Raw genomic sequence first — 14,108 nt, forward strand, 5'->3', positions numbered from 1 at the left:
TCGAAGGGGCACATGCACCCCAATGTTTATAGCAGCACTATCGACAGTAGCCAAAGTATGGAAAGAGCCCAAATGTCCATTAACAGATGATAAAGAAGATGTGGTATATACGTGCAATGGAATATTACTTGGCAATCAAAAAGAATGAAAGCTTGCCATTTGCAACAACATGGATGGAACTAGAGTGTATTATCTTAAGTGAAATAAGTCAGTCAGCCAAAGACAAATATCATGACTTCGGCCATATGTGGAATTTAAGAAGCCAAACAGATGAATGTAGGGAAAGGAAGCAAAAATAAGTTAAAAACAGAGAAGGAGGCAAACCATAAAAGACTCCTAAATAGAGAACAAACTAAGGGTTGCTGGTGGAGTGTTCGGTCGGGGGGATGGGCTAAAGAAAGAAAGAAAAAGGACAGAAGGAAAGAAAGGAAGGGAGGAAGGGAGGGAGGGAGGGAGGGAGGGAGGGAAGGAAGGAAGGAAGGAAGGAAGGAAGGAAGGAAGGAAGGAAGGAAGGAAGGAAGGAAGGAAGGAAGAAACAATGTTCATTCTGTTGTTGGGTAGAAAATTCTATAAATGTCAACTATACCAAGGTAGTTGATGTTATTTAAGGCTTCTATATCCTTAATGATTTTCTTTTGACACTCAGTTATTGAGAGAATAATGTTGTAATCTCTAAGTATAGATGTGAATGTGCTTATTTGTCATTGCAGTTCCATCAGTTTTTGCTTTACTTATTTCGAAGCTCTCTTATTAGCACTCTTATTTAGGACTATTATATACTTTTAATTCAATTACCCCTTTACTGTTATTAAATAATCTTCTGTTTCTCTGGTCATATGCTTTGCTCAGAAATCTACTATGTCTGATGTTAATATATCCACTCCAGCTTACGTCTGCTTAAAGTGAGCATGATATATCTTTTCTCACCTTCTACTTTATTTTTTTTAACCTGTTTTAGTTTACTTTAAATATGTCTATCCCTTTATTTTTATTTTTTTTATTTTTTTTTAAATTTTTTTTTCAACGTTTATTTATTTTTGGGACAGAGAGAGACAGAGCATGAATGGGGGAGGGGCAGAGAGAGAGGGAGACACAGAATCGGAAACAGGCTCCAGGCTCTGAGCCATCAGCCCAGAGCCTGACGCGGGGCTCAAACTCACGGACCGCGAGATCGTGACCTGGCTGAAGTCGGACGCTTAACTGACTGCGCCACCCAGGCGCCCCTATCCCTTTATTTTTAAAATGGCTTCTTTTGGGGTGCCTGGGTGGCTCAGTCGGTTAAGCATCCGACTTTGGCTCAGGTCATGATCTCACGGTCTGTGAGTTCGAGCCCCACATCGGGCTCTGTGCTGACGGCTCGGAGCCTGGAGCCTGCTTCAGATTCTGTGTCTCCCTCTCTGCCCCTCCCTTGCTCATGCTCTGCCTCTCTCTGTGTCAAAAATAAATAAAAACATTGAAAAAAAAATTTTTTAAAAATAAAATGGCTTCTTTTGAAACCCATTTTAGTTTACTTTTAATATATGTGTCCTTTTACTTTTACAATACATTTAGCTGGGTTGATTTAAGATTTATAATATGCACCTTAAAAGTATGACAGTCTACCCTCAAGTGATATTATACAATGTCCCATATAGCATGAAAATCTTGCATTACACTCCCATTCTCCCCTCTTGAACTTTTTACTATCGTTGCTATGCCTTACTTTACATATGCTATAATCCTCATAAACTACATTGCTATTATTTTTACAATTATACTTTTTAAAGGGATATATATGTGTGTGTGTGTGTGTGTGTGTGTGTGTGTGTGTGTGATACACACACACACACATAAAGTATCCTTCATATTTACCCACATAGCTAACCATTTCCAGTGATCCTAATTTCTTTGCATAGACTCAGATTTCCAACTGCTATCATTTTCCTGACTACTTCCTGATAAGCTTCAACATTTCCTAACTACAGGTCTGCTGGTAATGAATTCTTTTTTATTTTTTATTTTTATTTTATCTTTATCTTTTAAAAATATGTTCCTAGGTATACAACTCTAGGTTGACAGTTCCTTTTCTTCAGTTCTTTAAAGATACTGCTTAACTGTCTTCTGGTCTGTATTATTCCCAATGAGAGATTTGCTGCCATGATCTTCATTCCTCTGTATAAAAGGTTCTCTCTTCTCTGGATGCTTTCAAGATTTTTTTCTTTATCACTGGGTTAATCGACTATGATATGATTCATCTCCTTCATGTTCCCAGAGTGCTTGAGGTCCATTAAGCTTCTTGGATATGACAGTTAAGTTTTCATCACGTTTCTCCAAATGCCTTTACTGACCCTCCCTCCCCCTCTCTTTCAGAGACTCCAAATGTATGCATATTGGGCAAATTCAAGTTGCCCTATTAGATCACTAATATTCTGTTTGTGTTTTTTATTTTCTCTTGGTGTTTCATTTTGGATAGTTTCTATTGCTACACCTTCAGGTTCGCTAATATTTTCTGCAAAGTCCAATATGTCATTAAACCTACTCTGTGTATTTTTCATCTCAGATCTTATAGCTTTCATCTCTAGAAGTTTAATTTGGGTCTTTTTTTTTTAGATCTTCCATATCTCTGCTTAACATGTTCAGTATTTTCCCTAACTTCTTGAGTACATGGAATACAATAATAAGTACTGCTTTGAGATCCTTGTCTACTAATTCTATCACAGGTATCACTTCTGAGTTCGTTTCAAATGATTGATTTTTATCATCATTATTGGTCCTAATTCTTTTCATGCCTGACAATTTTTCATTGTATGCCAGACATTGTGATTTTTACCTTGTTGAATGTTGTATATTTTTGTTTTCCCACAATTTTCTTTAGATTTATTTGGGGATGCAGTTATTTGAAAACAGATCCTTTCATGTCTTGCTGTTTGTTGTTGTTGTTTTTGTTGTTGTTTTTGTTGTTGTTATTGTTGTTGTTGTTTTAGTTGGGGCCAGAGCAGTTTTTAGTCTAGGACTAATTTTGCCACACTCTGAGGTAAAAAAATTTTAATGCTTCTAAGACTTCTAATGCTTCTGACTCTTCCCAATACCTTGCAAATTATGAAATTTTCTACTCTCAGTGGTGGGAACATTAACTATTCCTAGCCCTGCATGATCTCAGAGGATTTTTTTTTTTTTTTTTTGCCTCTAATGGGTTTCGCTGGTTCCTTTCCCAATCTCAGTAGATTCCTCACATGCATGCACAAATCAGAACTCACCTAACTATTCATTGGGATCCTCTGCACATTTCTGGAACTACCTCTCTCCTTTCCTACCTGCAAACTCTAGACAGCTTGTTTCCTTGGACTCCGAGCTATGTCTTGTCAACTCCCGAGATAGAAATAGGCTCTGCCTCAGTTTTACATCCCTTCTCCATGACCTAGAAATGCTCTCCAGGTAGTAAGTCAAAGCAACCACAGGACTCACCGTACTAGTTTCCAATCTTTCAGGGATCACTGTTCTTCACTGCTTCATATACAATGTTTTGAAAACTGTTGTTTCTTTTATTTTGTCTGTTTTTTGTTGTTTCAGTCAGAAGGGTAAATCTGTTCCCTGTTACTCCAATTGAGCCTGCATCAGAAGTCATCGTTTATTTTAAACATAGTAAACACACTAGTTTTAAAACATTTTCAGATAATCCCAACACACGTAGTCTCTGCAGGTCTGTTTTGTTGTTAATTGTTTCTGCCAGATCTTGATCTTGGTAACTTGTTTTTCATAAGTGCTTATTTATGACTACAAAATATATATATATACACATACACACACACACACACACACACACACACACACATATATGGGGCACCTGGGTAGCTCAGTCGGTTGAGCGTCTGATTTCGGCTCATGATCTCACAGCTCATGGGTTCAAGCCCCGCATCAGGCTCTGTGCTGACAGCTCAGAGCCTGGAACCTGCTTCGGATTCTGTATCTCCCTCTCTCTCTGCCCCTAACCCACTCACATTCTGTCTCTGTCTCTCTCAAAAATAAATAAACATTTAAAAAAATGTTGAATATATATATGAAAAAAATATATATATATGTACATATATATATACATACATATATACACACATTATATGTACATATATACAAATAAGGACTTCTGGGAATATCAGTTATATACATTTTCCTTATTCCTCCCACTAATTACAACTAAAAACACTGGACATTGGATATAAAGCAAACATTAAAGACTGAAAATTGAAAAGAAGAGAGCAGACCATCTAGAGATCCTACAATCCAAAGAATGACATGGTAGTGAGTACCTACATTTTCTTTTTGCCTTATCTATCCCACTGTTAGAGCTGAAGAAGGCTGGTAAGCTGTAAATGCTAATAAGCACAGACAAAAACCTGCTCTGTCTTGCTAAAGGACCAAGAAAAGGGCAGTCTATCAAAACACAAACTTTTAGACAATAACCACTCTACTCAAGTCAAACACCACACACACACACACACACACACACACACACACACACACACAAACCTGTGGCCCAATATCCACCATCAATGACCAAATGACCACCCTCACAAAGCTATAACAAGGCCTCCAATGAGGAAGAGTCAGAGAATATCAAGTACAGAGCTGAGACTTTCAGCCCCACCAGCTGATAACTAGGCCTCTGCTCCCCTACCCCCAACTAGGGGTGTCAGCAGAGACCGTGCCCACCCAGAAGTAAAGAAGTGCTACACCCCCCTTCAGGTGTCAATGAAAGCCAAATGCTTATTACATAGGTTGTTATTGTATTTTACATTTTCCTTTCTTATATATTACTTTCCTTTGTCTCTTTTATTTATATTTCTTTGTAAAACTGTTTCTTCATATCTGCTTCTTTTAGATTTATTTACTTATTTTTATTGATTTTCTTTTACATTTGTCTCTTGCAATTTCCCAATATGTATTTTACATTATCTTTACCAAGCAAATAGAAAACAAAGATATGTGATAAAGACTAGTTATGAATAGAAGCTATACCCAAAGAGAAATTACACTCATTTTCCCTGTAGTCTAACTGACCTTGCACTACTACTCCAAACCATTTATAGCAGAGTACCTAATAGTTTCAAAGTTCAACCTCCAAGCCTGAAGTCTCTAAGATGAGTAATCAATTATTCAAATAGAAACACAAGACAAAGAAGCACAAATTTCTCTCCTAAAATAACAATAATTCTACCTCCAAATGAACTCCAGAATAATGGTCTTACTCACATTCCAAACCATTCTGACCTTTACCAGAAAGCACATGATCTAAAAATTCACCTCCTTAAATTTTATTCACACACACCCAGAAAAATTCACAAAACAGTCATGTACAAAGATGTTCATTACCACATGGTGATGCTGAATTGGAAGCAATTTGTATATCCATTGCTGGAAGAATGAACAAATAAAATGTAGTGGATGAAATAGTCTAAAATTAGACAGTGGTGACAGATGCACAATTTTGTGAATATACTAAAAACCAATGGATTGTAAACTTTAAAGGGGTAAATTTTATGATATATGATTTCTACCTTAAAATAACTATTATAGGCCATACATGAGGATGAATATTCTGGCACTTTATACAGCAGTTAGAAGCAATGCATTGGAAGTACATAACACACACAGGTCTTGAAAATATGTTGTGAAGTTCAAAGTAAATACTTACAACAATAAGGAAATATCTCAAAAACACAGTTTTAAATTATCCAGTAAAAGAAAACAAGAGTCTCTAACAATTCCCCTTTTTTAATTTTTTTAAGTTGATTTATTTTTGAGAGAGAGAGTGAGCAGGGGAGGGGCAGAGAAAGAAGGGGGCAGAGGATCCAAAGTGGGCTCTGTGCTGACAACAGATAGCCCGATGTGGGGCTCAAACTCATGAACCATGAGATCATGACCTGAGCCGAAGATGCTTAACCAACTGAGCCACCCAAGCATCCCAATAATTTCCCTTTTCATGCTCACAGTCTCTAGGAGAATTCCTCTCTATTCTGTCTTTCTGACCAAGAAAGCCATGGCAAACGTAAGGAACCTATTATCCTCAAATAACAAAGTATCTCACCTTCTACTAATGAAGGTAAGAGCTCAACATTGTCTATTGTTATACTGGGTACCAGCAATACATTCCTCAATTTGACTGAGTCAGAGTTAAGAACCTAAAAAGCAGTATCACCACTAATTCTGGTACTTCTAAGAAGGCTTCCAAAAACGGATCTACAAGTTCAGGAACTCAACCGAGGACAGATCCACTTACTCCTCTGTTTATTTCCTGTGGGAAAACAAGGTCATTTGGTTGGCTTAAAGGACTTAAGACTTAGGGGTATTGAAAGGGGTGAAATAAGAATAGAGATCATTCTCTCTCATTTTTGCCATTTTAAGTAGTATCTGCTCCCAGTCGACTTTCATTCAATAATTATTTATTGAGCATATACTATATGCTGAGCAGTATTTTTAGGTACTAGAGATATGTCAGGGAGCAAGCAAGAGTCCCTTGCCCTTAAGCAGCTTACACACAGTGAGGGAAAAAAGACAACAAACAAATAAAAAATTCAGTACTTATAAATGCCATGAAAAAATATAGGATTACCAGTTAGAGAGTAGAGAAGTGAGGGGAAGTTGTTTAACTATGATAGTAAGAAAGAGCTCTCTCAGAAGGTGACAATGGGCCAACTACACAAGGAGGAGATGCTAGCCAAGAAATCTAGGGAAACAGATTTCCAAGCACAAAGAAAAGCAAATGCTAAGGCTGTAAAAGTGTTCAAGAGACAGAAAGTGTTAAAGTGTTCAACAGACAGAAAGAAAGCAAGTGCAAAGAATGAGAAGAAAAAGTAGATGAAGTCAGAGCCTTGTAAGCCACAGTAAGGCATTTAGATTTCATTTGGTGTACAGTGGAAGGGAAGGTTTTTCTGAGTTTTAAGCAGAAGACTGACATGCTGTAATTTGTATTTCCAGTGACTCTGACTGCTTATGTGGAAGACAGACTACATTCAGGAAGACAAGGGTGGGAAGATGTAAATCAGTTATTAGGCTATTAAGGTAGCTCAGGCAAGAGATTTAGGGCTCAAACTATGGTTAGAACCATAGAGGTGGCAAGTCACTATAACCCCCAGAATATATTTTAGAAGTAGAATAAGATTTCCTAATGGACTGAACTAAGAGTATAAAGAGAAGAAAAGAGTTAAGACTCCTAAGTTTCTGGCCTTAGCAGCTAGATGGACAGTAGATGTCATATGCTGCAGAGGGAAGACCTGGGGGAGTAACTGGAAAAAGGTGTTTAGAATTGTTTTTGTGAATCTAATACTTTCCGTTTATTTCTTTCAAGTTCATCTGTCAAATTTCTCCAACTAATTTATAATCCATTTTGTATTTCTTTCGTATCCTCATGTGCCTAGCACAGTACTGACATATAATAAATACCTGCTGAATCTAATTTCACTGAAGTGGCCTTACAAGAAAACATATGAATCAACATTTTCAAACCTTATGTTTGAAAAATCAAAGACAGATGTTTTATTCAAAGACACTGTGTGTGTTTAAAATTAAAAAGCAAATGCTAGAAGCAGGCCTACTAGATATATTTTCCAGTTTTAAAATGCACCCCTTGTTGAATGCGTAGTGGCATAAATGAAACTGCAGAGAAAAGTTTTATAAAGGGTCTATACAGAGAGGTTTTTTTCAAGTTTTTTTTTTTTTTTAACATTTATTCATTTTTTTGAGAGTGAGAGAGACAGAGCATGAGCAGGGGAGGGGCAGAGAGAGAGGGAGACACAGAATCCAAAGCAGGCTCCAGGCTCCAAGCTGTCAGCACAGAGCCCAACATGGGGCTTGAACTCACGAACTGTAAGATCATGCATGACATGAGCCGAAGTCGGATACTTAACCGACTGAGCCACCCTGGCACCCTAGAGAGATTTTTAAATGTCCTAAATTATAATTAAACTAAAAAATAAATGAACTTCACCTAACACCGCATTTTAAATAACTGTTAGCAGTATATGATGAATTTTGAAAGCCTGGGATCCTGTCATTGTCACAACCAACACAATAAAGGGAAATCATATCAATGCAAACTTTTATGTGTACTCTTAAATTATACTGTGGCAAAGTTGAATCCTGGCAGCTGGTGTTTGTGTGGGTAACTGGTTCTAACATATTAGTCCCAACAAAACATTTCCATAATTTTATAGCCATATCTTGGGCAGAAGCAAGAGAAAACATTTAATTCTTTATTTCATACTTGTCTATACCTTTCGTACATTTTTTCCTTTAACAACTAATCCTCTATGAATTCTAAAAATCTAAAAAACTATACTATTTTAAAAATTGTACCCCTTTCCTTCCAAAATAAGCTAACAAACACATAACAAAACACACTTTCAGATGGATATGAATTCAACTGCCTTAAGTTTGTAATTATTGAAACTGCTAATCATTAAGGCTATAAACCACTGATCTAATAACAGAGACTTACCAGGGCTTACTTACAGATATCATGGGTAATAAAAGTAACTATAAGGAGACCAGAAAAAATCTTTTCATAATAACAAAAGCACTAATAGAGATGTCCTTTATTTAGAGTATATAGCTCTTCACCTGTTTCCTACAACACTAACAAAAACACAGTTAGCAAACTGTATCCTCACAATTGCATAGTACAAACACTATACTGTTTTCTGTTCTGAGACAACTGTCAATACTAAAAAACAGAAATGAGGTTTATTTCCATTGGTTTATGTATTTCTTTCCTCTTACATATTTCTTTCTTCTTAAGTAGAAGATCCCCCAGAAACAGAACTATATGGGGCAGAGAGAGAGAAAGAGAGAGAGAATCCCCAGCAGGCCCCGCATTGTCAGCACAGAACTTGCCATGGGGCTCAATCTCATGAACCACGAGATCATGACGTGAGCCAAAATCAAGAGTTAGACGCGACTGAGGCACCCAGGTGACCCAACCTTGTTTAATGGCTACAGTTTCACTCACAGTGTCCAACATGGTAGATACTGAATGTTTCTTATCTTTTTCTTTTTTTGTAAACCTTGACCCCAACTTAGCAATCCTTGGAAAGGGAAGGATTTTGTCTTATGGTCACCAATGACATGTTTCTAAGATGAAGCTGCCTCCAAGTCCCCTCCTTTCCTCAAGGTTCAAGTTCCATGTAATTCATAAAACTTTGTGATTGCCCTAGCCCAAAGCTAACTTCCTTTTCTAAAGTTCTAAGGACTTTATTATCTTTTCACATATTTGACATGAATGCACTATCTTGGCCTATCAATCACCTAGGTATTGATCCAGGTATACCTTGTACCCTCAACTAAATCAATTTCAAGGACAGAATGATAGGTTATATTTGTGTCCCAATACCTAGCAAAGTACCGTGCATGCAATAAATATTTACTAATAAAAATAAAGACAAGACAACAAATAAAGACAATATGAAGACAAATCTACATATTCTTCTATCTTGTACTCATTCAAAGGCATGTCAATGCCTTTGAAATTTTCTGATCAAAGTAACCAAGGAATGGGTAACTATCACAACCAAAACTAACAAGATGATATTATTATTAGCCAAATAGTTATTATTTCATTGTCTCCCAACATTTTGAGGGGGGCTATGTATATGTGTTTATGTATAAAACCAACCCACTGTAATGAAGATATAACAAGAAGTGAAAAGGTAGGAGTACACCCTCCAAAAAAAGATTACTTAATATCGTGAGCAATAAAAACTAGATAGCACAGAAACAAAAGATGTCACAAAACATATGTCCCTGATTGTTTAAAAAGGATATATAATATGTACCCACTCAGGAGTGCAGTTGACATTTGAGATGGGATGTTCTTCATAATGCAGAACTGTCCCTTTACTGCAGGGTGTTTAGCATCCCTGGCTTCTTCATTAAATGCTTGCAACATTCCCCAGTCACTGCAACAACCATAACACCATCCACATTTCCAAATGTATTGGAAATCTATGCATCTATATTTGTGTACTTATGTATGTACATTAGAGGAGAAGGAAGGGAATAAAAAATAAATACTAAAATTACTACATGGTAAAATTACAGATGATTTTTTACTTTCTTTTTTATGCTTTTTGATACTTTCCAAATCAGAAATACATACCTAAATACAGTAAATAATTTTAAAATAAAACCTCCTAACGTTTAGAAATATTGCTCTTGATATTATACGCCAACAATTTCAACTTAGTCTAGGAAGCAACAATCAAATTATAGAACAAAGTTACTTCTTAAGGATAAATTCAGTCTCTGAAAATATTTAAATCTTTACCTATTCTGCACCAGCCACTCTCTTATTACAGAAATAGTTGTATAGTAACTGTATAAACAAAAGGCTCTATTTAGATAAAGAGAAGAATTAAACTTATTAGATTATCATTAGTACCAAGAATATATTATATACAAATTTACTTTCCTTTAAACATAGTCAAAATTGAGGCATTAAAAAAAAATTGAGGTATAAAAAAGGGCTTTGGTCTGATTAAAATTTTGTGGTTAATGATACAAAAATGTCCTTAATAAAGGATCAAAATTAACTTTTGATCCTTGTCGAAAGGAAAATTTCTTTAAATATCAATATAAATATCATAATTTTGATACTACTTTGGTTTTGGAAGATATTACTACTGGAGAAACTGAGTAGAATGAATATGAGATCTCTCCACCATTTCTTACAGCTGCATATGAATCTCTGTATGATTCATTCAAATAAAAGGCTTATTCCCCAAAACTACAGTATTTAAAGACCAATCTCCAGCACTGATTATAACAACCAAAATCAAAGATCATCTCTCCAGAAATTAACAATCTAAATGAGGCAATACACACATACACACACACACCACACCACACCACACCACACCACACCAAAAAAAGTTTGTAAAATTTTACTTAGAATTTAAAGACAAGTATATAAATACAGATAGTATTTGGAGTGCCTGGATGGCTCAGTCGCTTTAGGGTCCGACTTCGGCTCAGATCATGATCTCACCATCAGTGAGTTTGAGCCCCACATCGGGCTCTGTGCTGACAGCTCGGAGCCTGGAGCCTGCTTCAGATTCTGTGTCTCCCTCTCTCTCTGCCCCTCCCCTGCTTGCGTTCTGTCTGTCTCTCTCTCTCTCTCTCAAAAATAAATAAACATTACAAAAAATTAAATACAGATAGCATTTGGGTATTAAAGTATACACACCATGTGGTAGTATAGAAAAGAAAAAAAACACATTAAAATTCAAACCCACCCTAGTATGCAGGGGAAGTATTTTTAAGTTTTTTAAAAAATAAGAAAGAAGAGCAGCACCCAGAATAATTTGGTGCTACTATTATGGTTCTCATAGCATACTATAATTTATATTCTAGTCCTTTTCAAACATTGTTATTTTTACTGTGACTCCTTCACTAGACAGCAAACTCCATTAAGTGTAAAGACTATCTCCATCCTGTCTACCAGCATATAGCACAGTAAGTGACATATGCTAAGTACAGAGCAAAAATTAAATATTACTAATTTATAATAAAAAATTTATAGCTGAAAAGAATTGATAAATATAACTCTGAATTATATTCCCTCATTAGAGAATTCAACAACCTATCTTCAGATAAATAAATAATTTTTTAGTTGAAGTTTTCAATGTTGACTACCAATTCTATTAAACAACTTTAGAAGATTTCAATATAAATACTTTCTAAATCATGAACTTGGCAATGAAAATTATATAATCTTGACTGTATATTTACCATAAAGAATAACAGACTAAACAACATTAATTTCATTCCTGTAGACTTACAGATTAAGAAGCCTAGCTAATTATGTTATTAAATATACTCAGACTTTAGAGATAGAACCAATGCTGTCCTGACGTCCAAGAATAATGACATCACAAAAGCTCATCTTTAAATCATTTTTCTATAAGAAATGGCAACAGAAGCAGAGTATGAAATTAAATCAAAGATACAGAAAAAGAGATACACAGAAATATATATCTTATCAAAGATGAAGATCTAAGCTTAAAGAAAAAAAAACAGCCATGAAGGACACAGGGCAGTGAATCACTTTCCTCCTGAAATAAATGAAATTAAGTCATGTATGACAGGAATAAACTGGGTGGCATCAAGGCTTTTTTAAACATTTAAGACTATGCTTTAAAACTGAGACAGAAAATATTCTGAAATTTAAGTAGCTTTCCTTCCCATTTTTTAAATGTAACTTGATTTTAAAAAGAGAAATGAAAAAGCACAATGAAACTTTAAAAGCAACAACAACAAAAAGAAAGGAATTACTTACCAAATTGGCCATATAAATAGTGAGAAGCCCTCTCCTGCAAATAATTTTAAAAAGATATAAAGTGAGATGAGGTATCAAATTAACTTAATCATGTTATCATTTTTTTAGAAATCAAAACAATGATCAGGAGTTGAGAAAAAGGTAGATTATACTGAACTAAGTTTTCTGTACCCTAACAATTGGATCTAAATAGATTCTATAAGTCATTCTGTTCAGTGGTCATTAAACATTCTATTTAGTGGTCATTAATTAAAATTATTTAAAATTACTATTGCCTTGTAATTAACAAGATTTACCATAGGGATCATTTCACAATATATACCAATATTGAATGATTACATGGTACATTTGAAAATAATATAAAGTGTCAATTATACCTCTAACTTAAAAAAAATTACTATTTCCTTATATTAATAGAAAGTATAATTTGCTATTAGCCTATGTTTACTCTAGAGTTCTAAATTTAATAAAGAACCTTAAAGAATTCATCTTGCCAAGATGTCAAGGCCAAAACAATGCACATCGATTGCACAAAAATCAGGTCTTCTATCTGTTTCATACACAATGCAATTGTTCATTAGATGTTCTTACAAATCATACTAAATCACTTTGGTTTTAACTTCATTGTTAAGTGAGAAGTTAAGCACTAAGTGAACTTTCTAATGCCAAAGGACAAACAAAAAATTTCTATAAACTTTAACTTTCCAGAAATATTGCACATTTATCAAACTTGTTTAATGAGAATTAAGGTAGAAACTCAAAGATAGGGATAACGTTCCACCCTTAATCACTTCATTTAACTTATACTGCATGTAAGACCATGAATGAAGTAGATTCTATTCTTTAGGAAAGAAGTCTTTAACTAAACTAGCCCTGCAGGAGATCCTATGGGGGACTCTGTGAGTGGAAAGCAGCAGAGACTACAAAGGACCAGAGACAATACCACAACTACTAAACCTACAGATAACACAATGACACAAAATCCCTATCTTTCAATAATCACTCTGAATGTAAATGGACTAAATGCCCCAATCAAAAGACACAGGGTATCAGAAGGGATTAAAAAAAAAAAATCTATCTATATGCTGCCAATAAGAGACTCATTTTAGACCTGAGGACACCAGCAGATTGAAAGTGAGGGAATGGAGAACGATCTATTATGCTACTGGATGTCAAAAGAAAGCTGGAGTAGCCATACTTATATCAGACAAACTAGATTTTAAAACAGAGACTAACAAGAGATGAAGAAGAGCATTATAAAATAATGAAGGGGTCTATCAATCAAGAAGAGCTAACAATTGTAAATGTTTATGCCCCAATATGAGAGCTCCAAAACATATAAATCAATTAATACAGATATATTCAGAACTTTTCATCCAAAAGCAGTAGAATACACATTCTTCAAGTGCACATGGAACATTCTCCAAAACAGATCACACACTGGGTCACAAAACAGCCCTCAACAAATATTTGAGATCATACCATGCATATTTTCAGATCACAACACAATGAAACTTGAAATCAACCACAAGAAAAAATTTGGAAAATCCTCAAATAACATGGAGGTTAAAAAACATCCTACTAGGGACGCCCCAGGTGGCTCAGTTGGTTAAGCATCTGACTTTGGCTCAGGTCACAATCTCATGGTTCATGGGTTCAAGCCCCACACCAGGCTCCTCACTGGCAATGCAGAGCCTGCTTGGGATTCTCTCTCTCTCTTCCTCTCTCTCTCTCTGCCCCTCCCCAACTCTCTCTCTCTCTCTCTCAAAATAAATAAACTTAAAAAAAAAAAAATCCTACTGGG

At 35.4% G+C, this 14,108-nt stretch overlaps 1 protein-coding gene across 1 annotated transcript in view; it reads right to left on the reverse strand.

Moving 5' to 3' along the window:
- The window catches only part of TMEM135 (transmembrane protein 135), a 256,119-nt gene that overhangs the window by 199,230 nt on the left and 42,781 nt on the right, over positions 1-14,108 (reverse strand). The window contains exon 4 of the mRNA XM_030331443.2: positions 12,305-12,338. Within this exon, the coding sequence (XP_030187303.1) occupies positions 12,305-12,338 (34 nt within the window). The remainder of the gene's footprint in view (positions 1-12,304; positions 12,339-14,108) is intronic.

The sequence above is a fragment of the Lynx canadensis genome, chromosome D1 (assembly GCF_007474595.2).
Source record: "Lynx canadensis isolate LIC74 chromosome D1, mLynCan4.pri.v2, whole genome shotgun sequence".
NCBI lineage: Eukaryota > Metazoa > Chordata > Mammalia > Carnivora > Felidae > Lynx > Lynx canadensis.